General features: G+C 35.9%; 1 protein-coding gene across 1 annotated transcript in view; it reads left to right on the forward strand.

Moving 5' to 3' along the window:
- Bruce (BIR repeat containing ubiquitin-conjugating enzyme) overlaps positions 1–27,756 on the forward strand; it is a 72,771-nt gene that overhangs the window by 21,587 nt on the left and 23,428 nt on the right. Inside the window, exons 16-36 of the mRNA XM_072296876.1 lie at positions 920–1,171; positions 2,939–3,153; positions 3,827–3,979; positions 4,446–4,531; positions 5,413–5,724; positions 7,909–8,058; positions 8,582–8,779; positions 9,429–9,635; positions 10,295–10,506; positions 12,937–13,190; positions 15,081–15,259; positions 15,630–15,725; positions 17,249–17,467; positions 19,209–19,371; positions 20,124–20,237; positions 21,545–21,713; positions 22,788–22,914; positions 23,762–23,920; positions 24,409–24,536; positions 25,538–25,745; positions 27,460–27,727. Coding sequence (XP_072152977.1) covers positions 920–1,171; positions 2,939–3,153; positions 3,827–3,979; positions 4,446–4,531; positions 5,413–5,724; positions 7,909–8,058; positions 8,582–8,779; positions 9,429–9,635; positions 10,295–10,506; positions 12,937–13,190; positions 15,081–15,259; positions 15,630–15,725; positions 17,249–17,467; positions 19,209–19,371; positions 20,124–20,237; positions 21,545–21,713; positions 22,788–22,914; positions 23,762–23,920; positions 24,409–24,536; positions 25,538–25,745; positions 27,460–27,727 — 3,869 coding nt within the window. The remainder of the gene's footprint in view (positions 1–919; positions 1,172–2,938; positions 3,154–3,826; positions 3,980–4,445; positions 4,532–5,412; positions 5,725–7,908; positions 8,059–8,581; positions 8,780–9,428; positions 9,636–10,294; positions 10,507–12,936; positions 13,191–15,080; positions 15,260–15,629; positions 15,726–17,248; positions 17,468–19,208; positions 19,372–20,123; positions 20,238–21,544; positions 21,714–22,787; positions 22,915–23,761; positions 23,921–24,408; positions 24,537–25,537; positions 25,746–27,459; positions 27,728–27,756) is intronic.

Here is a 27,756-nt window from a genome sequence, read left to right on the forward strand (position 1 = left end):
GATTGCCCTGTGAAGAAGGCATTATAATGGACCAGTAGACGAAGTTCCTATTTAAGGATTCTGATCCATGTTTCACAACCAAAATCTCACATAGAACACGATTCGCATAACAAAATCAACTCATATTCCAGATACTTAATGTATTTGATGCCTAAACCTCCCACTCATGTAAAAACAAAAGTCTATGGGAAGCAAATCGTACATTGAATGTTACATAACAGTCTCTGTGATATGAAAATATGGCAACCTCAGTTTTGTTGCTTAGGCTGAGCTGTTGCACATTGTTAACACATTGAACAAAGCAAGGCAGGAAATGAATATTGTCTGACTAAGAAGTCGGCCAAAACTTTTGTAAAGCGTGATTTGATTCAAGTAGACTATTGTTTTTCTTGTGACCACGCAATTCAAATCTTCTGTAATCATCAATCAATGTAAAATAAACACTTTAATATCCTAGTCAGAAGTTGATTCCAGTAATTTTCGTTCCGCGAATCAGGCTGTATGTGAAATTCTGGTTGACAAACATTTATCAGAATACCTAAATTTGTATCTTGTCTCGGGGTCCATTATATTTAATACTTTAATTTACCCACATTGGAAGGAGATGTAGAAAATGCTCAGCGAAATCGTGTATAGGTGGTATTCAAGATGTAAGTACAAAGTGCAATTTTCCAGATGACCTGTGCTTTAATAGACAAGGATGGCAATTAGGTGTCATAGAACGCCCGGGCGCGCTATAAAAGCAACTTGTATGTATTTACATCAATAGCCATGAATTTGTACCTTCCTTTTTCAGATTCACATTACTTTCAGGAAAAGCTTGACATCAAAAAAGTCAACAAAATACTACTGTACTATCCAGTATAACTGGAATAGAAAGTAATCATTTTACTTAAATTTTATCTTTTTTTTTTACCAGGACAATGAAATATTTTGGTGATGACTCTCAAAGTTTTGATAAAAGTTTATTGGAAGCTCTAGTTGAATGGTTACCGAGCACCCCTCAGTGTTGGTCAGCGGGTGCACTTCATTGGTTCTTCTCATTACTTAGTCAAGTAATCGTCCTGGACAACAACGCCATAGGAGTCAGAAAATGTCTGATGCTTTTAAAACAAATTGGTGCTCAACTTCAATCTCGGCAAAACATGCACCATTCTTTGATTAAAACCAGGTAAGTCAGTTAGTTTACCTTTTTAAGTTTTTGGCGGATTGGAGCTTTCAAAATCTCCAAAGAATGATATTATTCTGAAATAAAAAGACTGTTTTTCTTTCGTGAAACTATTTGATAGAGAAACGGATTACATTTGCCATCATTGGGTCAGTTAATCTTGAGAGGATTAAGTTTTTAAATGATCGTTAGCTACAGTTTTTGGTATGAGACTAGCAATGTGCTCGGTAATATCGCACAATTTATCTACCGTATGGGAAAATAAAGCTTGCTTTTGTGGGGTCTTTTTACACATATTTGTATCGTCCTAGTGTCCACCACCATCTAAATTTAAGTGTACATGTGATAAATGTGCGCAATAGCAATTTTTCATGAATTGCGGCAGTTTTGCTTACCTGCTATGTACCTTCAAGCTGTCAGTTGAATTTTTGTTGACATCTTGTTCAAGGTTAGGTTAGTTCTGTGGTTTGGTACGAACATACAAACAACTATAACTTGAAATAATAGAAACCTTCGAAAGAAAGAATTTTGGCGAACGTGGTATTGGGAAAATCCGTTAAGTACATTAACTGATTATCAAACTCTGCAAAATTGCTTAGCCTAACCTAGAATGCCATGCTGATCATCAATACACAATACGTCAAATGACATAGACATCTACTTGTATTGTGATTTTACCGCCATATTGATCGTGACACACACACTTAAAAGCATCAAGTGCATGACTTTAACCCCGGATACGGTCACCCTAATTTTTTGCTCTTTTGAGTGAATTTTTTTGCCAGATACTGTAAAGGCGTAAGGGATGGGGAAATAGCCCAACTCACGATGACGTCTAAAGCACTAAGGTGGCGATCACCGGCAAGTACGCATGTACGCAACTGACCACTCGCTGGCCGCTTGGCCGCCGCTATATAGCAATGCCCAAAAGATGTAACCCTGGCGCGGCACGCGCCAACCAAAGCACCTACCTGCGATCACCTTGGAAATACGCGATCTCTCACGTATGTCCGAGGTGCTCCTATCAGAGGCGTACTCTCAAGGTAGAGTACGTCTCTGCTACAATACTGTTATTCTAAGAAGTTGAAGAAAAAGTAAGAAGCGCAGTTCACTCAATACTTTCATGTGACACTATATTTATTTAACTGACTCATTGTGCCCACGCAAGAATTTGTCATTCCTATACTTAAAGGTCAGAAAGTTCCGATCATGTTTTTACTTTCTTTGTGCCGGTAATTGTAATTAGACAGTCCATAATCCTGGCGCCATCTCTCACAAAGCTAAGTTCAATTCAAAGTGGGTTGTGTCAAATATTTTCAGATTGACTTATTTTAATCCTAGCACTTGCAATTTGAATTCAATCAGCAATCTCAATTGAAAAAGAGGATGGCAAGGTTAGGTTTAAAAAAAAGCATGAAAACCAAGAGAAGAAATTACCTAAATAAAAAAGCATCAAACAATCAGTCAAGAAGGACTAGTTTTTGTAAAGCAGGAATTAAAGCAGTGCAGTAACTGGGTATTACTAGACCTGATCAAAGTTGATTTGTCTTTTACTTCACAACTAACTCAACTTTTAGAAGATACAGGGCTTTCTTATAGCCTACAGATCTCTGACTATAATCAGTTATACGGTGGAAACAGGAGCATTCTATCCCCTACAACTAATCTCATGCCTATTACTTCAGGATTGAGTCATCACTTTTTATTTTTTAACAGGAGCTTGAGATAATCTATAAATTAATGATTATTTATCTTTGTTATTCAATGCAGGTACGGATTGTACAACTCGCCTTTTGAAAGCGAATTATTTGACCTGGAGCCTCCAGTTTTAGCTCGTCCTCTCTCAGTGCCTGTTTCTTTCACATGTGTGGGTCACATTGAACCTGGTGCTTGTGCCCCTTCAACCAATACGCTATCTCACCACTCAATACCCCGATACTCCGCATCAGAGCCAATTGATCTACGCCAGCTACTCGATCTCCCTAGTTCGTATCTTATTATTTTCTATTACATTAAAAATCAAAATTAAATTCATTGTTATTTTTATAATGTATTGAAAATTACTCAGTGGCTGGAGACTTCCTAACGATGGCTTTGTGAAGAAAGGTCGATGTCATCATCAACTTGATGTTATATTTTACTTCTAAGCTTAGTGTCTTAAATTATTAACAGATATTTCACGAATTTCATTAATCAAAAATTAATTTGTGGGAAACTTGATACAGGCTGACCGATTTGGATGGAAATTTTTCAAATTTTAATGTTTTAAGGGGATAATTTTAGCCAGGTAACAAGCAAAATTTATTGGAATTATTTTGTTTGGATCTGGAGCTATCTGCAATTGTCCATTACTTTCCTTTCAGCCCTTGTGGAAAGCTGTGAGCAAACAGCAGTTGTGTTTGCATACTGGCCTTAAGCTTCAAAAATTCAAAAGTAATCTAGGTGGAATTTTTGCGTTCTTTCTCATGGTGAGACCTAATTTCCTTATTCGGGAAAGAATACTGAGACATTTTTTGGAAGGTCCTTCAATACATATTAATTTTTCATATTTTCTTTTTGAAGAAAATGAAGAGAGTAAGTAAAAAGCAGTATGTTTGTAAGTTTTTACCTCGTTCAACATTATACTCAATTCACCTTGCTATTTTTTTCAATGTCTAGGAGCTTCATCAGATGAGTCAATTTCGATCAGTTCAAATAGACTCCGGGGCTTAACAGCCAACCACTTCATGAAAGGATTGCTTGAGGTTGAACCTCTTCATTTCACATGTTTTTCTGCAAGTGATGGCACAAAACTAGAAAAAATAGATTCGGGTAAGTCCTTGCTGCAGGTATTACTTCCATTAATATCTATCCTGTTTTGTATTCTGAACCATCGAGTGTTCAACAACTTACAGAAACCAGACAAGTCAAGATTTAACCCTCAGCCCTAAGATTTTTTGATTTTTTTGCCTCCTGCACCTATCTTTGTTATTTAATTTGGCTCAAAACAGTAACTTTTATACTTCTGAATCGTTCTAAAACGTATCCAAACATGTATAAAATTGAGATGCATATCACACAAAATACAATCTGTCAGATAGCAACAAATATAGTTGTTACATTGCTTGTATTTTGCCAAATCAAGAAGAACGCAACCAAAGCGTGAACCTTACTTCTGAAAGCCTGTTCATGGGTCTTGTATCACCTAGGAATGTTTAGTATTTGATCGCCTTTTGCTCTTTTATTTTTATTTTTTTTCTGTTTTAAATTTCATAGTTTGAAATGTTTAAACTTTCAGGAAATAGTACCTCAAACGTGAGCTGTCTCTTGGACACGTGGTCCTCTCCCTCCTTTAACCCAGTTGAAGAGCAGAAAAATGATTGGGTAACTATGAAATACTTCTGACGATTTCAAGTTTAAGTTTGCAGTATCTGTTCATTATGTCCTTTGATTTCATCCTTGCCCTCTAAGTAACTCTCAAACCAAAAAATACCTTATCAATCAATGAAAGACAGTATCATTTTTCGATAATTTTATTTTCATCGTAGTTTATTTACCTTATTTGTGCTTTTGTCCAAATCAACTCTTCAAAAAAATTACAGGCAAAGCTTTTCAGCAAAGTTTTTCAGGCAAAGCTTAATGACAAAGTCTTTTTTTTCTTTTTTTTCTTGAATAATTAGTTTAGTTAATACTAAAGTTCTATTGTAAAACCCTAAACACAAATGAAAGTATTTTCACGGATGAAGACAAAGCAGTGATCTATCAATATTTAATCGAACATTTAGAAGGGGAAAAAAGAGGAAAATAAAAATAACCAAGATTTTTCGTTAGCTCCCGGAATACACTATTATTATAAAACAATAACTTGTTTTTTATTCAAAGTTTTCAAAAATCAACACCTGAAGAAAATACAAGGATTTACAATCAAATATGGTTAAATGGTCTGAACACAAATAACATCTTTTTTCTTTATGATTTGTGTTCCATTACATCAGTATTAAGTATACCTGTCAACATATTGCCTGACAGTTGACATCTGAATTTCCTGTTGTGTGAAGTGCCTCTTACATTTAATTTCGAAGAAAAAACATGAAACAAGGTGCTGCAATTTATACCTTGTTAGGTGGCCTATCACTGAAATTAATGAAAGGCAAGGCAAGACTTAGCAAGACAGAACCAATTAACGTAACTTGGAACAACTCCTGCTGGTTGCACAACAAAATTATGTTTAAGCATTCACATTTCTCCTACATCTTATCTTGCAGGGATGCTCAAGTGATGAAAAAAATGGAGAATTTCCCTGGCAACAGATTCTTACAGCACCATTGCAGTGCATGATTGTAATCGAAAGAATGCACAGTGGAGCCAGGCGGTTTGTCGTTTTAGATCTAGGAGCTACAGTTCTGTTGACTGATATCCTCATTCCTGCTTGTGCCGAACTTCTCTCTTTATCGATCGATATATGGATCAAGGGAGAAGATGTAGATGGACAAAGGCTGATTCTAGCAACTGATATTGGCTCAAAAACTCTCATCATGAGCGACATACAGCCTCCTCCTCTTTGTCGATATTTGAAGGTTAGTTCAAACTGCTCAGCAAACTTCCATCCTTTCCAAACTTTCGTCTCTGTTTCTATCAAACCTATTTTCTTTTATTTATTGTTTTATTCGTACAATTTTGCCAGATTTATGAATGGGTCACTAAACCATGAACGAATTTTGACTTACGAATATAGTTTTTTGAAGGAAAATGACGCGTAGAACACGATGCGCACATTAAAAACGCGAACAAGTAACTCAATAACCAAGAAATGCGCAGTTCAAATCGCTCAACTTATACGCAAAAAACGCCCCGGTTTCGCGTCGCGCCGAATGATGTCATCCGGCACCAATCAGAAGCGGGCACGGGTTTCCACGACTTCCGTCAAATGTCTATCTACTCTTTGTATATGAAAACAATACTAAAGTCGAAATTATATCTTTTGAATTCAAGACTTGAATCTCATTCATATGTTAGCTGTAATAAACGAGCAACAATTCCACATTGAAACACGTTTTATTTTAACAAACATCAGAGGAAAATGAGAGAAGATTGCAATATGACTACCGCAGTGCGTCAACACCGTCAGTTTCCCGCCATTCGGGTGCGTTTGAAATGTCTTGCAGTTTTTAGATTTTTCAAAAGCGGCTTTCTCCGCGATTTCGGCTCCATAAAAATGCGGAAAAATCACCACTTTCTCTACTCACATTGTACTTTCAGAACATTCAATAAAATAAACAAGGTTTAGTGACCCATTTCAACCCACAGAAGTTTTTCAGAAACATCATAAATTTTAAGGATATGAACATACTCTCTACCTTCCTGTCCTTGAAATTGCTCTCTGGGTTTTTTCATAGTTTCATCAGCAGGTTTGCTTGACTTCATGACATCAAAGTAGTCTTATCAGGCGAATTTCTGCGAGTGGCTTTGGTCAAGTTTTTGACGCACTGCCAACTTCTGTTGAAACAAACCAGAATTCCCTCTGGGAGACAGTGCGCCTTTAACATTTGGTTTTCATGTTGGCAACAATGATGAGCTTATTCAAAATTCTGGACCCACCTTCTAAGTTGGTTCGAGACATTAATAGTTGCAAACATTGACAAAAATTAATCAAGCAGCTAAGTTTAGTTCTTGACTTCAGCAGAGCGTTTTGCTCCTTAGATTCGTAACTCTGCCAATCTGGTCGGAAAAGTTAACTCAATCCAATTATGGAAATTTGCCTATTGCTCATTTGAGGTCAAACAAGACTAGTCTCTTAAAAACTGCAATATACCACAAAAATACCTCCAGCTCTTGAGCATTTTTCTTGAAAGGCAGCTTTCAGAATGACTACTGGTCAAGGGGCAGAAAAGGAGAGAGAATGGGAGGAGCATCAAGGTGTTTAGGGTCTATCAAATTGAGATCATAATTACGTAAGGGTTTAGACACACTCCGATCTACTCAGAAGTAAGGAGTACTGCCTCTCACACATCATGCTCACTGCCAGCCTGTTTGTGCAAAATTGCTCCTGTAGGGCCAAGAAAAGATGCTGAGGAACAGAAAAATACAAACGCTTCAGATGCCGATCCTCGCGGCACCAGGAGTTCCATTGGTTAAAAATATAACTAGTACTGTGAGAAAACCCAATAAGCAAACAATCTCGCAAACTTTTTGTCACCACCGATTTCAGTCATTTTTAAGCGCTTGTTTCCTCCTTATTTCTTTGTTTTGCAAAAACAAAAGCTTTAAATCATCAAAAATCTAAGAAAGGCTAGTCTCTAACAGTTCGTGGTTTATTGTGTCTTCCTTTAGGTAAACCTGATTACCAGCCATTGAAAAAAAACTGCCCGCAGACACAGGAAATTTGAGAAAGCATGCTACAAATTATGCAGATTGTACATTAAAGAATGGATTTCAAACTTTTTTGATGTGTTTTTCTGATTTTCATACGATTTTATCCAAAGGAAGTCTGTTCGCTTGACTACATCTCCAGGGCGCAACAGACTTATTGGATGAATAAAGTATCTTTAAGGGCACAATATGTTTTCATTAATAATAGATTAGTATGCCTGAAGCTTTGCAGCAATATCCATTGTCTCAGTGAAAAGCATGTAAAATACTCCTTTTTTTGAAACTGCAATGCAGCAAAAGCTATAAACCTAACCTGTTTCATAGCTTTTGATACCTTTCATATAACAAACTTTGCACAGCTGATATTGATTTGGATTTTTTTGGATTTTTAGATTACCACAATTGGACGTTATGGAATGAGCATGACCAAATGCAAAATCCCTGTTGGATCATTCTTTGGACATATTGTTGTGTTGCCTGATGAAACTTATGCTGAATCTTGTTCAAGTTCAGCGCCAGCTGCGGACGAACTAAAAATTAATGTATGAATTCGTAATTTTTGAAACTTCTTTTAAAAAGTACTTGTGTTTTCCTTTTTCTCTGGCAATTATTTATCCTTAAGTGAAACTGGTTCGTAATGATTCTTCGCAAATGGGTTGGAATTGTCATTGTTTGGAGGATTTTGCTAAAATGAAACAGACCAAGAAAATGCTGTCAATGTCGTTCAAAGTTTATTCCTCGAGACCTCTCAAATCTCAGCTTTAGATTTTACTAAATATTTGTTTAAATTATATTTGTGATTACCTGTGTATGTTTGCAAGGCAAAACATATTAATTAAGTATTCTATTTGATTTAAATAGCTAGACATCAGCCTGGCACCTCAAGCTGGAGGGAATAAAAGTTTAGTCAATTTTATTCAACGTTCTTGAAAGCATTTCGTTTTAAAGAGTAACGGAACTAAAGATCTAAGGTTATACCAAGCTGCTTCAAGATATCAAAAACAAAGTCTATTTATCCTCTATTTCAACAAGTTTCCACCCTAATAATTTTTACTTGTGTTACAGAATCAGCTGAATGTTCTTAACTCCATTTTAGAAAATATTCAATGTCGTTACGCTTTGTGCTGTGCCAAATTAAAGGAATATCTAAATCCTCTGATATCAGTGGAGCCTCCTAACATTTTACACATGCATCAATATTTTAACAAGGTTAAAGAAGATAAAGATTATGATGACATGGAAAAAGTGACGGCTATGTACAAGGTAACCAATTTTTTTTTTATATATAATATGTATATTTTTGGATGCTTCTGATTGAAAATACAATAATTAAGTTTCAATTGATGTCGGATCTGGACCAGTAGGATGTTGCTAATTTTTGTCCTGTTGGAAAGTCGAGTTACAACAGCTACCAATTGGTTTTATTCATAAAAATAATAAGTTAACTAAAATGTAAGTCTATTTGAATCGTTTTTAAGTAACCTTCAAAGCGATCCAAATTGTGGAAAAAACTACATTGGTTCAAATGGGGTATAATAAGCCGATCTGCGAAAATACGTTTTTTTGGCTATGAAATACGCCCAACTAAAAAACACCCAATAATTTCCTAGGGAAAAATCTACAGTCCTATTTTAAACCAAAAAATCACACTTCCTACCCATTGGTGGGTGTAGAGGAGCTTGGGCGCAGCCAGTTGTGAGGCACAGTGTAAAGTAAAATGAACGCACTTCAATGTTTCTCATCAAACTCGACCAGGTCTTTGTAAGTTTAGGAGACAAATATATCTCACAACTTCTCAATAAATAATGTACAATAGGTTTTTGCACCCCTTCAGAATCATCTCTGACCCTTCACACTGTTGCCAAATCAAAAGATTTTCGAAAATAATTTTTTCATTTTAATTTTTTAACAGGAATGTGTCACATATCAATATCAATTGAACATTGTGAAAAGCATTATTCAGAGGCTACGGAGTTTAAATCCCTCCAAGAGCACCAAAGCTGTCGGTGATTCCAAAGAAATGTTGACCAATGCGTGTATTGATAAACTGTGTGTCCTCGGTGAAAGTGTATTAGATCTTCTTTTATATATAGTTTACGAAATTGGGCCAGTTTCCAAGGTATGTTATCCCATTTTACTCTTTACTTATCTGTTTCCTTCTCTATAATCATTGGATGAAGATGAAGATACTCTTTTTAGCAATTTTTTGTTGGTACTTTTATGATTTAATTATTATAAATAATCGCAAGAGAAAGCATAATATATGTTTTTAAAGTCTCCTCATACTAACCACTTCATCATCCCTTCAAATAATTTTCAGGTTTTCAGGTCTATTTTTCAATTGTGTATGGGTTTTTTTTTTTTTTTTTTTTCTTTTTTTTCTTTTTTTTGGAGGGGGAGGCCAATTATGATTTCCATTTTTAAAAAATCTCATCTCTGAGAGAAGATAAATTTGAGTATTGCTTTTTGTGAGCCGAAAGATTTTATTAAAAAAAAGTAGAAATAATTAGCTCTTTTCACAAGTGGCGAGTTCTATAGAACAGTTTACTGGTATGACAGCCGATCGCAGTTCAGGATCGCTGAAGATCCTCATGAAGTTAGAAACTATAAAACAATTTTCTTAATCATGTGAATCAGCCTCAGTGCACAATGACAATTTTCCCGTCATTCAATCCTAATTCCTTTATCTACCCTATTTCTACCAATAATCCAGGAAATAATGAAAGTATCATTGTATTTTCTTAGATGGTATTAAATTCTTATATTCTTGTTTTCCAGGTTCCACAGTCATTTTACAATTCCTTAGATCAAGACATGTGTGAGAATCTCTTCTATCAATTCTGTGTCAATGAAAATACTCGCATTCAGATATCAATGTGCACTTTTCTTTTACGAGCGTGCAGTTATCAGACTTGGTGGGGGAAATTCCTTGTTAGTATTCTCACAAACCTGTACTCATCGACGCAAAAAAGGATCTTTCCACAGGACAGGTAAGTTACTATAATATAGGATGTCGAGTTATTCTAATGAAAAATTAAAATTTACATCAGAACTTCCTCTTATAAAGGAGCATGAATTACTGAACCGAAAGGTGTGTGAAGGTAGGGTTGACTGTTCGCCTTCAAGAATAAATTTTTACTGATCCTACAAACTTTGTAGCAAGCAAAATTTCGATGGTATCCAATCCACGCCACGCCCTAGTTCAAAAATTAATCATTGATCTACTAATTATGAGATAGGATATTATTAGGGCTGTGTGAATATTCGCGATTCCGACTGTTTGCGCCACGAATATTCGGCGAATATTCGCTTCGTCCGCCTCGCGCACTATTCGCAAATCGCGAATGATCGCGCCATCGCGAATAGTGAATTTTTGAACTGACATATTCAAATATTCGCGCCGTCACGAGGAACGAATTCTCAAATATTTGCGCCATCAAAACTAACAAATTTCCGATTGGCAATCGTGAAACGTTGCGAGGACCTGCATAAGACCTCTCCTTCCATCTGAGACATCGCGAACGGCGGGTCTCCTTTGATCTTTACAGACTTTGCCAAGTTTACGAACAGCGAGCGCGATTGGGATTGGCCCACGTATCTTCGTTGCTCCATGAGTACCACACATTGAAAGTTAAATTAATAGCAATATCTGGCAGGAGTATTGTGGGAGGGAAGGTTGGAATAAGCGAAGAGCCCAAATTAAGGATTGAAAGACACAGAAATGTCTGAAATAGGAAAAAAAAGTTCTAAACACATATTCATCTACACCAAAAAAAAATAAAATACTAAAATGTGTCTGATGATCCTTCGATACTAGCTTGACTGCCGCGCAGTTAACTTCAAATCCTGGGAATGCATACGTAACTGCAGGCACAGTCAGGCCAGCATCCAGGGATCTTCAAACACATTCTTAACAGCTTAGGCTACTATCATAGATATTTCATTGTTTTCTGTGCAGGTGTATGAGCAAGTTCTTAAAAAAATTAATCATACTTTTTTTGTCGACTTTTGTAATATTTGCAAATTTTCACACTTAAAAAAGTCATTTCAAATTATTCGTTTTACTATTCGTAGCTGTGAATAATTGACTTTAATTATTCGCTATTCGCTTCGCTATTCGAGAATAGTCGCCTCGAAATTATTCGCTATTCGCTTCGTTCGGAAAATTCACTATTCGCACAGCCCTAGATATTATTGCATTTGATAGAACTTATAGCACTTTGCATCTTTTGGGTATTGAAGAGAAGTGAAAAAAAAAGGATTCTTTGAAACTCTGAAGCTTTGGATAGCAAAACTCAGGATGTCCAGTGACTGGAAAATGTCAGGTAAATTTTTTTGTGTCAAGGAAATCAGGGAAAATGTTAGGGAATCCGTGGAAATTCTGCATGTAAGGGAATTATATTTTGCAAGTGATTTCATGTCAGGGAAATTGAGAAACATGGATTTTTTGAAAAATGAATCTTGAAGGGTGCTCATATTGATTAAAAGTTTTTTTTTTAAAAAAATTTGGTGATTAATCAAATTACAGGAAAATGAAATCGAAACCTGAAGTTTTAACAGAATTTCTGCTGATGTCTTTTAAATTTTAAAAATGAGGCAAAAATATCTGCCACAAGTTCAGGCACCATATGTTTTGCTCTATTCATCACATTATATTCGTAAAACATAAAATAAATTCTAAGTTCCGTCTGATCAGTTCAACTGTGTCAAAAATTAGGAATATTTTTCCTTTTTGTAAGGGAAATGCCAGAGAATTATTTTTTCCGACTCTCATGGAGCTTTACAGTTTTTGCCGGTTTTTTGGCCTTTTTTGTCCCAGAAATCAGGGAAATGTCAGGGAATTTAATTTTTTTCAAACTGCTTGTCAATCTGCCAACGGAAAGAATTTTTCATGAAATTTCGATCGCTTTGCACTTGATCTAAATATTCTTCATATTTACTTATGTCCATTCCAGATAGCTCTTTATTTTCATCGATTGAACTGACTGCCACCCAGTGTGACTCAACTTTTAAACTTGATTAAAATGGACCACATTTTGCTTTAAGGAACCACTATTTCTGGCTCATTTCAGGAACAACTTTTATGCCATTGGTTTCCCCATGCAGAAAGGTGCTTTTATAGGAGAGCCACAGACAGTGGTTATTGCAAAATGCAATCCAAATAAGCCGCACCTTGTTCATGAGTGAATGTATTAGGATGAATATTCACTAATGACTCTAGAAGAAGTAAAACATTAAAATTTGTATTCCTCCACTGAGAGTTTTCAAAATCACTCTCTTGCATGAACAAGTTTTTTATCAGTCAACTGAAGAGTTTTCATTATTTACTCTGTCATCCATACGGGTAATTATTGGAGCAGCCACCTCAATATTTGTGTATTCTTTGAGTCAAACTAATTATTTTCTTTTCTTTTTTCCAGAGTTTTTGTTTTACTTACGTACTTGGCTCAAAAGTCTATTGCTGGTCGGAATAAGGAAATGCGGAGAAATGTAATAGAAACTTTGTTAATGGAGCTTGTAACTCTGCTGTCACCCTTAAATAACCAAGAACCTTCTCCTGGTTTTCTACCCGTTCATATGGATCTATCTCTCATAACATGGCTTCTTCTCTACCTTATTCAATGTCTCGACTCAGTCACTTCCAACAGTACAAATCTTAAATCTGCAAAAGGAGGTATGTTCTTCTTTTAGTATTTGAAGCTTTTTCAAGAAAGAACGTATCTTTTTGAAATCAAAATCGATTAGATGGCAATTTGGAGCGGACATTTTCTCTTGTCCCTAGTCCATCCCTTGACACTACCATGAGAGGCAATGTAAAAAAAACTATGATTAAGATGAATTCGTGACTTTCGTTGCCGGCGGAAAGTTGCCTATGTGGAAGAAACATTTTCGAAAAATCCAATAAAAATTCGATTTTAAATGTGAAAAATCAAGGGAAAAAAATGTATGAAAACCACAGCAACAATAAAATGAGGTGCATTAATAGCTTACTGATGAAATATTTGAAGGCAACCATAGAAAAAAGCATTATGTATTCCATGATTTATTAGAAAAAGAGCATTCAGCAAGGTGAATCATATGTGCATCAATAGTTTTAGAGTTATTTTTTTTTAAAATTTTATACTCTTTAAGGTAAATATTGCTGTAAATAGAAAGTGTTCCCTCAGAAATTGATGTATGCTTTCAGGAAGCCCTGTATCTTTAAAATGAAGATTTTGACACCTTTTGAATAGGCCTTGTCTCCACGGGACGTTTTCATGGGATTTGTCCCAAGTTCGAACTACAGGAATAAAACTTCCAGGGTTTTTCCTTGATACGGTCTCCACAAGACAGGAAGTTGGCGCAGGAAGATAAATCACATAGTAAAAAACAAGTATTTAACCGGGACCAAGATAATGATTGTACAAGATTAACAATGAGACAAATTATTAGAACCAAACAAATATGAACAGTGGAGTAAAGAACAAAATGTTGCACAGTTTGCTTTCACTTCTTCGTCCTCTTTTAGTTGGTCCTAGGGGTACAAGGAGCATACTTGGCACTGGGAAAAGTATTGATTAACCCAATATTTTTCCGAACTTCGGCATTGGTATTTTTCCCTGGGACCAATCTTGTAAAACAGCCTGTGGAGACAAGGCCATAGTCTGGAAACTTCATCAAGTTGTGTGTCTTTTTATTTTGTTCCTGTTATTTAGCTAGTTCTTCAAGCACTGACTTTCAGTTCAGTTGCAGCTGTTGCACTAAATGTCATTTTCATCTGTAATTCAATTCTTAATTTTTGAGTATTTTATTTTTACTGTAGAGACTTTCCTCTGCAAAGCAAACCAAAATCTTTGGTGCAAACTGGTTTTATTTTTCCAAGCTTGATCATGTATATATATATATAAAGTCGCTTTACAACACACTCTGGCGTTCTACGACACCCAAACGCCACATATGCCTGTCTTCCCAGAGGTTATCGGGCAACTGACACCGCAACATCTCTTCATCAACGCCCTGCCGCCAACCCTTTACGGGACGTCACTGTCGCCTCTTTCCAGGTGGTACCCAATCCAAAACTTGTTTGGGCAACCTCTCCTCCGACATTCTTTGCACATGTCCATACCAGCATAACTGCCTGGACATGACGTCATGCACGATATCTTTCTCAACCTTCATAACCTGGCGAATTCTTTCATTACGGACACGGTCCCGTCTCGAAATGCCGGCAGATCGCCTCCAAAAATCCATTTCAGTTGCCCTCAACATTTCTTGTGTTCTTTTCGTCAAGGCCACATTATACTACCATAGAGCACGATACTTTTAACGATGGCGTCATATATCCGGTGCTTGTTTGCCTTTGAAATGCTCTGATCCCAGAGCACCCCGTTCAGCATCGCGATGGCTCTCCTGCCCTGGACGATCCTGTCCTTAATTGCTCTATCCATCCTTCCATCCTGATCCAGCCAGACACCGAGATACTTATACTTGTCACACTCTTCGATGCGCCGTCCATCCTCAAGCTCTATGCTTGATCATGTAACCTCTTACAAATGGACCTTTCAATTTTTTATTTATATTATAGGGCTTTCTAAATGGAACTTCATCCAAGGAGATTACACTCTTCAGAGGAAATTATCAACTGCTGATAATATAAACTCAGCCCGTCACTGCCGCCGCAAATTACATAAAAAATTAATGCAGCACAAACAACAGTTGGAAGATTTAGAGGTGGCGAAAGAAGCTTTTCAAGCCTCAACACAGGTACTCATCTCTATTCTTTTTTTTTTTTCATATTATTTTCCTAATATGTCCCTTCCCCCTTACTCACCCTCTTTACAAAAATTACTAATTTTCTGAAACTGAAGTTATTCCCAATGCACTAAATCTACCTGACAAAGCCCATACTGATCTGATCCAATCCTTACAAAATCTAAACTTCATCCTTTCTCTTTTGTCTCTATCCCATTCCCTTTTATAAGTTTATTTTTAAGTATCTGAAACTAACTTGCTCTGAGCAGGTTCAAAGTTTTTCTTTTCAATTCTTTTTCAAATGATTCAATTTTTCTTGGTCGATCGCAACCTGAAATTGAAACTCCCGCGAGCCTTCAAATGAACTGATTTATATTTTCAGGCTGCATCTGCTCTTTGTAATCAAGCAAACAAATTATCAATTAGAATCAAATTCAAGGGTCAGCTTTTAAAGAAGCAAATGAAAGCATCGTCTCAGGTTTGTTATTTGCCCTTTATAAATATTGATTATCTTTTACTGGCTCATAATTTGCCGTATTGAATCCCTTAAAAGGAAGAAAGAAAGAAAGGAAAGACGATTAATTGGACGTATTTCTGTCAAACGGAACTAAGCGCCATAGGAGGAGGAAGGTAGAGGGGGGCTTGGATTGGCGGTGGAACCGGGCGCCGGGCTCATTCCGTCCTATACTTGCAATGCTTTTCCATGGCGCTTAGTTCTGTTTGACAGAACGCACTATCCGGCATTCTAAATTCCTCAAAAGGAACTCAAATTGGCGCTTAGTTCAGTTTCACAGAAATACGTCCAATTATAAGACTGAAGAAAGTATTTTTTCCTTGCTTTAACCTTTTCTGAATGAGCTTAAATAATGAGTGTTATGAGCCACAAGGATTTAGAAACTGCTCATAATCTGAGAGCCTTGTAAAATCATAACTTATTCGTTACATATCAATTTCCTTTCCATATTAACTGAATTTCAGTGTTACCGTTCTGCATAATTGAGATTTCTGGAGGGTTGCTGCATAGTGGCTGTGTAATGCGTAATTCTAAGAAATCTGTGTAATTAGTGTGTAATTGAAGCAACTTCAATCTTTTGCTGCGGTTTTTACATTTGAAATGTCTTGCTGATCTTCGTAAAAGGTCGTCGTGAAGATAGTTTTTTATCTAAAAGCAATGTTGCAAACTTTGCTTCTAGATCTCTACCTTACATGGGAAACAAAATTATCTCAAAACTTCAAAACAAGCCCAAACTCGTGCTTAATTTGACTTAAAATGCATAATAACTGCGTAATTGCTGTGTATTCTGACAATTTTTCCTTTTTAATAGGGCGCATAATTGGAAAATGCAAAGTAAGCATATAAGGCTGTGGTCAGTAGCTACGGTGGTTTGACTTTCTATTCTTTCTTCGTTTAAACCTGTTGCAAGAGGGGTGGAGAAAGTATCACAAATTTTCTATGAAAGGTTTAAATTAGACCTTCAGATGCATAAGAAAAATCAATTTATTGTGCTAAATGCATTTTGACCCTGTAGGTCATCTTCAGTAGCAAGTAAGAAGAATTTATAATGTGTAATAATTGCAAATTAATCCATATCGTAAGTATTACAGCAATATCACAGTTAAGAAAATATAATCATTGATTAGATATCACAATTCCTCATTACAATTATTCCTATTATTAATTCCTTAATTAATTACTTATTTATTATAATAATTTTAATTATGATGAATTGTGATATCTAATCTATGATTATATTTTCTTAACTGTGATATTGCTGTGCTACTTACGATATCGGTTAATTTGATATTACTTTACGTTAAATTCTGCTTACTTGCCATTTAAGATGACCTGCAAGGTCGAAATGCATTTACCACGATAAATTAGTTTTTCTCATGCATCTGATGGTCTAATTTAAACCTTTCATCCAAATCAACAGATGTGACATGCATCTACTCAAACACATTTTGTACTTATCTCTAATAATTTAAATTTTGACCTTTCAGAGTGGTAAAAGTTCCAGTCAACCCTCAGTCTCCGGATCCATTGATGATTTGCAAGTAAATGGTGCAAGTTGCGCAAATTTATTTAAGAAATCTGAAACAAATAATCACTCGTTTTGTTTGCCTGTTGCTCATTGCTTGCCTGTTGCACGTGCCCTAATTAAATTCCTTTTGTACATGGATTTGACTGTCAATATAGACTTATTCCTTCTAACTTGTAATGTAAGTACTTATCATATACTGAATTTCTCTTTTTCTTTCTCATCAATTTTTAGCTTTTTATGAAATGTCCAGATTATTATGGACCAAATTAATTTAAAAGATTATATCATTGTTACTCCCAGTCTGTGAATACAGTGGAATTTCTTCAAGCCAGACAGCCTTCGGACTGGAAATTTTGCCTGATTAAAGTGAAGTTTTGACTTTGCCGATATCGACATGTGTCCAATATTTCCCAAAAAAAATGAAACTGATCAAAAGTCGACTGTAAAAAGCGATACTGAGTGGTAATTTTTGAACCAGACTGAAATCAGTAATCAGCAAGTTTCTGCAAAATATTTGAGATCAATTGAAAATTATGGAGAACCCACCATGCAGCAACATTGTTATCAATGCTGAGTTTTAAATGCAACAGTGCCTCTCATTTTTGGTATGCGCAGCAATATGACACATTAACTCGGAACATATTCTGCCGAAACTGATCTTTGTCAAAGCAAAATTCAGCCAACTTTATTACTTTCATTAAATAAAAGATGGCTACTCCTCACTTTTTCTGATGTGTGAACATATTGTGCGTTTACCTGCTCCTTATTTTAACAATATGTTGTCAGCAACTCCATGATTTTCCATAATTCCAATTTATCTCAAGTACATAATAAAAGTCGGTTTTACTGTTCTTGTGTGGAAATTGACAGAACTAGCAACAAACTCTAACTTAGCTGAAGATCTGACTTATCGAGACTCCACTGTGCCAATGTGTAGATCAGGAAAATTTTTATTTTGGTTTGTGAATGTTGCATCACACGCAAGTGAAAAAGTATAATCATTTTTTTTTACCATCATCATTAGCAACTGCTCTTTAAAGAAACATTAACCCTTGATCATGAATTGATCTTCTTTGCGGGCCAGCAGTAACTCTTATGAAAGAGTGTAACCATATTTTATTCAAATGGACAAGTCTAACATGGTAATCTAACACAAGAAGAAGTTTATGGAGGCTGCGATCTCTGAAAAACAGTAACTCCATCCAAATTTTGAGATTATTTAATCAAAATAAAAAAATATTAAACACCTTGACAAAAATTGATACAAAAAAGTCTATAATTGTTCACATCAGCTCAAAAAACTTTCTTAAGGGGACTCATGGATTTCTATTGCAGTGTCTCGTCCCCTTAAACCTCCCTTGGGAGTGAGGGGTCCAAATCCCCCTAATCTAAATTCTTAAGAGTCGATTCTCCATATGTATATCCCAAAGTATGCACTTCAATTAAATTTTACTTTCATCGTTGTAAATTTTCTTTACTTCTTTCCGTAATCGTTTAATTTATTTTGGGGGTTAAATTTGCATCAATCACTTGGAAATTTTATGGTAGTGAAAAGTGTGAGGATACCGTTTTATCAGACATCAAATTTTGATCTACCCTTGCAATTTGCATGAAATGTCTAATGGCAGTTCTTTCATCTCTCTTTAATTTTTCCTGATGAACAATCACAGGGTAAATAGGGTATCCATTGTTAAAAAAAAACTCATTCTTTTACTAACTTCGTTACAAAGTAAAGTACAGTCAAACCTCACTAAGGTGGAATGGATTGGGATCAAGAGTTCATTTTGACCTAGCAGGATTTTCAGGTTAAAAGTACTTTGTATTTGCAAAACGAAAAAACGGGACCTGTATTTTTAAGTGTAAGGTTTCCATTGTGTTTGTTATTCTCATATTTCATGTCAATTTTGTTGTTTCTCCAGGTTCTGGCACGAATAGTAGAGGTTGCTAGATCATGTGTTTCCCTAGGTGAATTATTTAATCAAAATATGCTTTTGAAGCTTATCAAAATTGCGACTAATGCTGGGCAACATCGTCCGTGGGCCACTCACGCTATCACTTGCTTGCTCCAAGACTTGCTGCAAAGTAAGTTCCAGTGACATAATTGTATTTGTGAGGTTTCCTTCTGTGCGCCCAACATATCATAGGTCAAGATCAACCCTAGATCCTTAGGGTATCCCATTTTTGGGTGTCTTTCAAAAACTGTCGAATGCTAGCGCTGCTGTTTCTCTCATTCCCCCAGATCCTTGTGGAATGTACGTGATTCAGAAGCTCCTCTGTTGAATCCAGAGCTTCTTACTAGCCCCATTTTTTTCCCAGTAAAAATTGTATTAGTGTAGTGAATCCAGCCAAAAAAGACCCAAATTTGGGACAAATTTGCGCACACTTCTTTTGGGCTGTAAATCACTCTAAAGCAGAATGCAGGCATTACAAAATAAACAATTAATCCTAGTTTTGAAAATCTTGCTGCAATGCTGCTCTGCCCACTAACTTCTTGTCTGAAGCAGGCTTTTGCATTTTCTACACTCCATTAAAAAACAAGGTGGTCCCATTTACCCAACCTTTGGCAGTAGTAATATCATCCAGCAGCCTGATTGTTGAAATTCATGTCAGCATGACAAGAAACGAAAGTGGATACATTACACGGCCCAGATAGAGCTCGTCTTGTGTTATCTTGCTGACAAAGCCAGAAAAAGTATCAACAATCAGGCTACAGTCCTGCAAGTTGTAGGAAGATGAAGGTGGTTTCAGGTGGGTCTCATGTTTTCCAAGAAGAAAATACTAGTAGCTCCTTGTTCAAAACTTAGTTTATTGAATGAGGTTTTTTCTGTCTTTAGATGCAACCAAAACTATGTGCTGTGCCGAAATTATCCCTGAGCCTGCTGTAAATACAAGCAATGATAACACCAGATTGCTTGATGACATTGATGAGGAGGATGTCGTTGATGCAGGTAATATTTTAAAGATATCAATGGTAATTGACTAAAATTATTCCAGATATATTATCGTTGGTAATTGTACCTCACTAAATAAGAGGACCGTATGATGTGTTTCGGAACAGTAGTATTCTTGTATGTCGGTAATATTGTTTTTCTCTGTTTGAATCCATCATTCACAATATATTTTAGTGAGGCAGTCTCGGAAATCAAAATTTCTCAGGAAAGTCGAATGCTGAGAACAGGAATGACCCCAGTGGCCCTTCAAATGTGAAAGATCAGTAGTCCAGTCTTTTGGTTCTAAACGAGAATCTATCACTAAAACATTATGGGAAATCCCCCCCCTTAAAATCGATGAAAACTGTTGAATAGATGTATTTCTGCCAAACAGAACCAGAGACAGGTGGGAAAGAAGAGGTGTGCTTGTTGGTCGAGGGCTGTAAGAATGAATGGGAAGTAAAAAGGGCCGGTGACATCAGCAGTAACAAGGCCGGCGCTGCAGTCACCCGCTTAGATTATTAACTCATGAGCCCTGTATACAACTCTTTCGTCCCATGCCCATGGCTCATAAGTGCCACATTCAGTTGGCACATAGTTCTGTTTAACAGAATGTGAAATCCTGCTTTTCCATTTCTCCAATGGGAATCATGCCCACTTTTAAATTTTCTCTAATACAGCTTTTTAGTGCTTACCCTATCTTTCCCACTCGTCTATAATTCCGTTTTGCAGTAATATGTCCGAATATTGATTGTTTTCTCCTAGGTTTTTGCTGATTACTGGGAAAGGGTCACTATACTTGTATTTTCAGTGGTGTAAAAGTAGACCAAATTGCAGTAATATCTAGTTCAGCCCAAAATTTTATTGAGTGAAACACAAGTTAATAGATGACTTTATAAGGTTAAATGGTAATTATCTTGTTTTGAAGACTGATTTATATTAAAGTCATAAATAAGCCATCCAAATTATTTGATCATAAAATGTGTCATGTTTTGCGCGTATAATTTGAATGTAATCCAAACTCTGCTGGCTTGGTTAGTTACATCAGTATTTTTTGGGAAAGGGGAGGTTTACTCAGAGCAATGATTATTAAAGTGCGTAATATTAAAGAAAATCAAAACACTTCATCGACCTTATTTTTTTTACCTATCTCTTTCCCGGCCCTAAATATCTCTTCACTGTTGATCATCAGGTTCATCTTGGATTCAGGACCATTTCCTCGCCAGAAGTCTGGGAAAAAATTTTCTGGTTCTAATAACTGTTTTACCTTGTGTGTGTTATCTTAAAATGTATCAATCATCTGATTTTGATTTCAAATAATGTAGGACCGGCAAGCTCCTCCAACAAACTCTCTGCAGACCGTGTCCTACCACCTTTGGTTACAATCGAATCTGATGACAGTGATTTTGAAGAATTCTTAGAAAGTCTAAACAAGGAGAAAGAAGCTGCAAAGAAAGTCTTCACCATTAAAAGTCCTATCACTGTCAATTCAAGGTAAAATTTCATGAAAATCCTTATTCTCTCAACTTCATGTGTAGTATGCCGAATAACAATGGCATTTCACCAAAAGTGCAGAAAGTTCTGAGCCTTCCTCCAAATTCAACCGGTCTTCCTCCATTTTTAACTTAAATTCATGATCCCCCCCCCCTCCCCCTTCAAGACAAGGAGAAAAAAACCCTTTTGACTCCCACAATCGGCCTTTTCAACCCCTCGGTAAAACGCTTTAAAAATGAGAAGTTTGGAAAAAATCTACCAGGCTTTTCCCAATTTTTTTCCATTTTTTTAGAGGTTTCCCCGTTTTTTCCTGTTCTCATTTTGGTTAGGAAGTCTCTGCATCCCTGCATTTCACTACTGGTTTTAAGGATGTCAAGATGAGGAATTTGCTACCCTCAAATCTGAAACCCAGAAACTACAGTGAGATACTTCAGAAAAACAGATCTGGAGAAATGAAAATGATTCACTAAGCCTATCTCTTTTTTTAGTGAAAAATCTGTTTTTGCACTGTATTTTCCTCAGAAAAATTAACTGTGAGAGTATGGGTTCAATAGTATGTGTGCAATCATCGTGCTACAATCATGTATCAACTGTATGCTACAAAATAAAATAATTTATCAATTTGTTGTATCAATATAAATGTACAGATTTAGATGCGATTTAAGGCAGAGAGACTTGTGGTTTGCATCCACTCATCTATAGTCTTGCAATTGATAAGACTTTTCGTTTTTGATATTTGGATACTATCGGACCAGTTTACCTCGGTTTTTTTTTTTTTATTAAAAATCAAGATTCTTGATCTTCAAATGTCTTTGCTGAAACCATCATTGCATTGTAAGGTCGTTTAACTTGCTTGATAACAAGAATGCAGGAAGTACAAAATATATGATTTAGGAAGATATATTTGGCAAGCATTTGCTTCAATTAGATGTCTTGGGGGGGGGGGGGGGGGGGGTCTAATTTCAGATGTTAAACATCAAGTAATTTTGAATTCAACTTAACCTCTTATATGTGGTATCTGTTGTTTCCAAGAACTGTTTTAAATAAATATTTTCTTCTTTTTTCTATGAGTAGCAGTATATCAACTGCCATGGATTCAAGATTAGAGTTCAGTATGGATAGCAACACTGAGACCTCTCTGCAAAGAATGACTGTTCAAAATGCATATAATTTACCTATAAGTGTTCACACCCCTATTTTGGTAAGCTTTACTTTGGTTGACATTTGAGAATGTGGCATTTGCAAGCCAGATACATGTTTTTTTTTCGCATTTTGTAGTCTTAGGGAATCAAGTGCTGATAATTCACAGTAGAGAATGTGTTATTAATTTTAAAACAATTTCTAAGAGCTCTTAGTATTTTTTTCGAGATGTATTTTGAAAATTCTAACCGAAAAACGATTTTTTTGGGGATAAAAATCATCTAAAAATGCATAACATTTGACGAAATTCGGACAAGTATCACTCTTTGAGGCTTCTTTTTGACGTGCAATGGTTATTTTATACTTAGTAGAGATACTACAGACCAAATTCAATTGTTGAATTGAAAAAGAAATAAAAATTCATTTTTTTGGAAATTTTTGCCCCATAAAAACCAAAATTTTGAATTTGCAGAAAATCCTGACGTGATGGAATTTTTTGGATATTTTTCCCGAACTCAGCGCTAAAATATACATAGGAATCAATCAAAGTATTCCATGCAACAAGACATGACCAAAAAAATGCAGGGCTGTGTAATATATAATTGGAAATGCAAATAACTTCATCTGCCTTGTCAACAAATTGCGTTGGATAAATTTCAGTTTTTTAGTCAGTAATTCATCTTTTAATATCTTACTGTACGTTCCCTTTTTTGTGTAAAACTATGGAGTGAAGAAATGATGTGCAATTTTATTATCCACCTTGTACAACTAATATTTTTTGATATCTCTCAAATTACGTATAAGATAGCCTTGAGAGTTCAAAATCCTGGATGGTTTACCGAATTACAGTTTAGGTTAAGCTTGGTTCTAAAGTAATGAACTCTTATACTTCCTCTCATCTTTCTCAGGTATCAGAGGAAGTGGCAAAATTAATCGAGCCAGTTCAATGGGATGAAAGCATCACATCCTTATGGCACCCTCCTGTTCATCCCCCTGGACCAGTGCCTCGGAGTGCGCAGCTGTTCACTGCCTGCTTCGATCATTTATTAAGTGTGTCTTCCCCACAGGTAAGAAAACTAGTGATACTGATCAAATCTTTTGCCTTTTTCGTGTACATGATCATAATGAGGTAAAAGTGTTTCCCAATGCATCTTAAAAATCGTACTTCTTTCAAAGCAAAAATGAGCAGTTCCTCGCTTTATTTTATCAGGTTTAATCAGAAAATTATCATCAGGTATCCCAGAAACTCCTTCATTTCTCTGCAAAGTTTATTTTATGTTTTCATTATTTTATACCTAGTCCTCAAAATTGATTTGCTTTAGTACACTGATCAAGTCTCTGAGGAAGTCTCATAATCTTATCAACTTTGACTTGCTGATCAGAATCACAGATTTCCGTGAAGCAGGTGTTCAATTGTAACACAAATCTCTTGTTCCAAATTAGGAAGACAGTAAATTTGACACAACTCAAAGAAAAATCCTGTTGTTGGTACGTCAGAATCACTATTATTTTTGAACATGGATTATACAGCTCTAATTTTCGTTTTGTGTTTCAGCCAATCGGAAACTTGGAACTTATTCTTCAGCTTTGGTTGTCACTGAGCGCTGATGGCAACGATGGCGAAACTTCCACAATCCCTCTTAGTCCAACAGCCATATCAGGTCTTATGAAGCAATTTTCATGGTACGTAAGAAAATGTTCTTCTCTGCATCTTGTAATTTTTTGTTTGTTAGTTTTGGGTAAACAATTTTTAGGGTTCAGTGAATTTTTAATGACTTGACTGGGGGGTTAATTTGATTGCATTTTACAAAAAGGAACCCAGAGCATTCCAATGTCGTGAAGATTTTGCAACATTTTTTACCTTGCAAATATAAACTGATCATGTAAACAAGTTTTAGCTTTACTCCCAATAAACTATTATTTCAAGATGAAAATTACCTTAGTAAATTTAATTTTTTGAATGATGTCAGTATTTTATCGCAAAGAATGTAAGTTGCACAAATCTAGCAACATTAGAATGCGCTTGGTTCCTTTTTGCTAAATGCAATCTAATTTTAAGTCTGGAAGTGTCAGTAATCATGGCTCTAGATCATTAAGATCTGTAACCCTTCGTTGAGAATTTTATCATCTAAGTGGTTAAATTTTAATGGTATGGATACAGGTTGACAGGGAGAAATTTTACGTGTAATTAAAAGTGTTTAAAATAATTGGATTGCATTTTGCAAAAAGGCACCAAGAGCATTCCAATGTTGCTAGAATTGTGCAACTTATATTCCTCACAATAAAATTACTGAAACCTTGCAAAAAATTAAATTTACTATGGTAATTTTCGTATTGAATTTATAGTTAATTGGGAGTAAAGATAAAACTTGTATAGTTTATCATTTTAAATTTGCAAGGTAAAAAAAGTTGCCCAATCTTAGCGACATTGGAATGCTTTTGGTTCCTTTTTGCAAAATGCAATCGACCCCTGCTAAGTCGAATTTATACAGGATCAAGCTTGAGTTCGACTTATAGACATCTGATTGTGTTGATGTGTGATGAAATGAAAAATTTGTTTTGTGCAGTGTAATATTTTTCGAATCTATGAGTAACCGAGTATCTCTGTCGCTGTTCTTTGCTGACTTATTTTCTTCCTTTGTTAATAATATTTAATAATGTGTGGTTTAATTAATATTTTGCAGGCACCCTACATTTACTCTGCGCGTGTGGTGTTTAGCGTTTCAAGCTATCACTTTAGCTATGAGTCTACCAGGAAGCAGCGAGACTGATCCGCTGTTCGAAAATTCCACTGTTCCAGAGCCTGTGAAATCTATGACCAATGTGATAATAAATAGTCCAAATCTGATCACCATGCTCCACTCATTTTTATCATCTCCTCATTTCAGCATGGTGAGTTCTGCTCCGATTCTATTTAAAGCTGAAAAGATGAAAAAGCGAAACCTATGTAGCTCTATTTCAAAATAATCTCTTATATCATCTAAAATTCGCTCAATTGCCTCCTCAGTGGGGTTGATTACTTTTAAGCACCAAAGAAAGACGAATTTTTTACAGTGCAAATTTCGGTGTCAACTTTCAGTGGTAATGCGCTTTAAAGCATGGTGTGTAGTTTTTTAAGAACCGGGATTCATCAGGGAATGAAATTTTACCAGGAAAATCAGGGAATCTGTTCCAGAAACCGGGAATCTCTTCTCCAACTACCTAGGGATCATTTCGTTTTCAAATTTGGCGGTTTAATCTGGCCGAGCGCTATTCGGCTAATTTCAGCTCTAATTCGCCATTGTGTTTTAAATTTTTTATTACAGACTAGAAGAGAAATCGAGCAATTTCTCCCTCTAACTTCAATTTAATTTTCTGCAGGTTATCTTTAGTTTTTAGTACAGTCATTTGCTGAATAATTATGAATGTAATACTAATCGTGAGTTTGTTTGTGCACAAAAGTGAGTTGCAGTAAGAAAATTTTAAGTATCTATTGTTATTAGGGCGAATGTTATTGCACTTGAGCTGCTTTTTTTAACTTCCTGAGTGCTGCATTTAAAGCTTCAAATCTTCAAAATAATGTAGCAGCTTCCATTGACCAGATAATAACAACATCAGGAACATTTTTTGAATTACACGGAAAAAAAAAGAATTGCTGATTCAGCAATTCAATTGCTAAAAACAGTGAGTGCAATGTTTCAACGCAGATTTTACAACAAAAAAATGCTACTTTAACCACATTGTAGACTAATTTAACCACAGGGGTGGTTAAAGTAGCATTTTTTTGTTGTAAAATCTGCGTTGAAACATTGCATTCACTGTTTTTAGCAATAGAATTGCTGAATCAGCGATTCTTTTTTTTTCCGTGTAAAATTTTGAATGTGCGCCAAAGAAATGGCTGTAAGATTAATTAAAATCGATATTCAGATCTGGAACTCTAGTAAATCGAAAATCCCAGGAAAGTGGGAGAAAACTTTGGTTTCTCATCAGGGAATGAGTTCCTGAAAATCAGGGAAAAATCAAAGAATGAGCTTTACTGAGAAAACTAGACACCATGCTTCAAAGGAGAGTTATGTTGCAGGATGGAGGGTGGTGGCAAATCCTCCTCGCACCTTGTCAATTCACCATATCTTATTATCAAGCAGCATGGCAATGTTACCCACTGCGGATCATTGCAGGACTCTCGGCTTGCAAAAACTTGGGCCGCCACCTCTCGTTTCAAGTCATGCACTCACTTGAGCCTTGTATTACTTTCAAGTTAAGTCAAGTTCGTAGGATTCGACTCATCTTGTTTGAGTACTTGCCTAGCCCGAGTTTGTTAGTATGCTGAAGTACGTACTACTCTTGCAACCATTTGCAGGAAAATAGTGAAAAGAAGTATAGATTCTGTTTTCGGGGAGCTCGTCAATTTTGAAATTTTATATATTTCTTTCAAGAAAAATGAACAGATTCATACCACCTGAAACTGATTAGAAATGGGTGTCGGACTCTCATAACGAAATTTTATTTTTTACTTTCTGAGAGAGCTGATGTTCACGCTTGTGGAATTTATCGCTCTTAATGCAGCTACTTAGTTTTGAAATGAATAAGATGAGATGATCAATTTGTTTAATATCTTTGTTTTCAGGTGGGAACTTCGGTGTGTTTGGCCTTACAAAAGATGTTAATCAGATTGGAAATGCACTGTGATGTTGAATCAGAAGAAAGTGAGCTGGGAATTGCTCTGAAAAATATGATGCTTCGCTTAGTTTTACTGCTAGTCACGCCCTTGACGGGTGCCATTCCATCCAGAAGAGGCCCACTAGATGCTCAGAACAGTCTCATTCAGTTGATGATCCACCTTAATTTCTCAAATACAGATTTATCGACTGCAATGAATATTGTGGAATCCGTTGGTAAGATTAATTCTCTCTTTAAATTATTT

This window comes from Bemisia tabaci, chromosome 2 (genome assembly GCF_918797505.1).
Source record: "Bemisia tabaci chromosome 2, PGI_BMITA_v3".
NCBI classification, from domain to species: Eukaryota; Metazoa; Arthropoda; class Insecta; order Hemiptera; family Aleyrodidae; genus Bemisia; species Bemisia tabaci.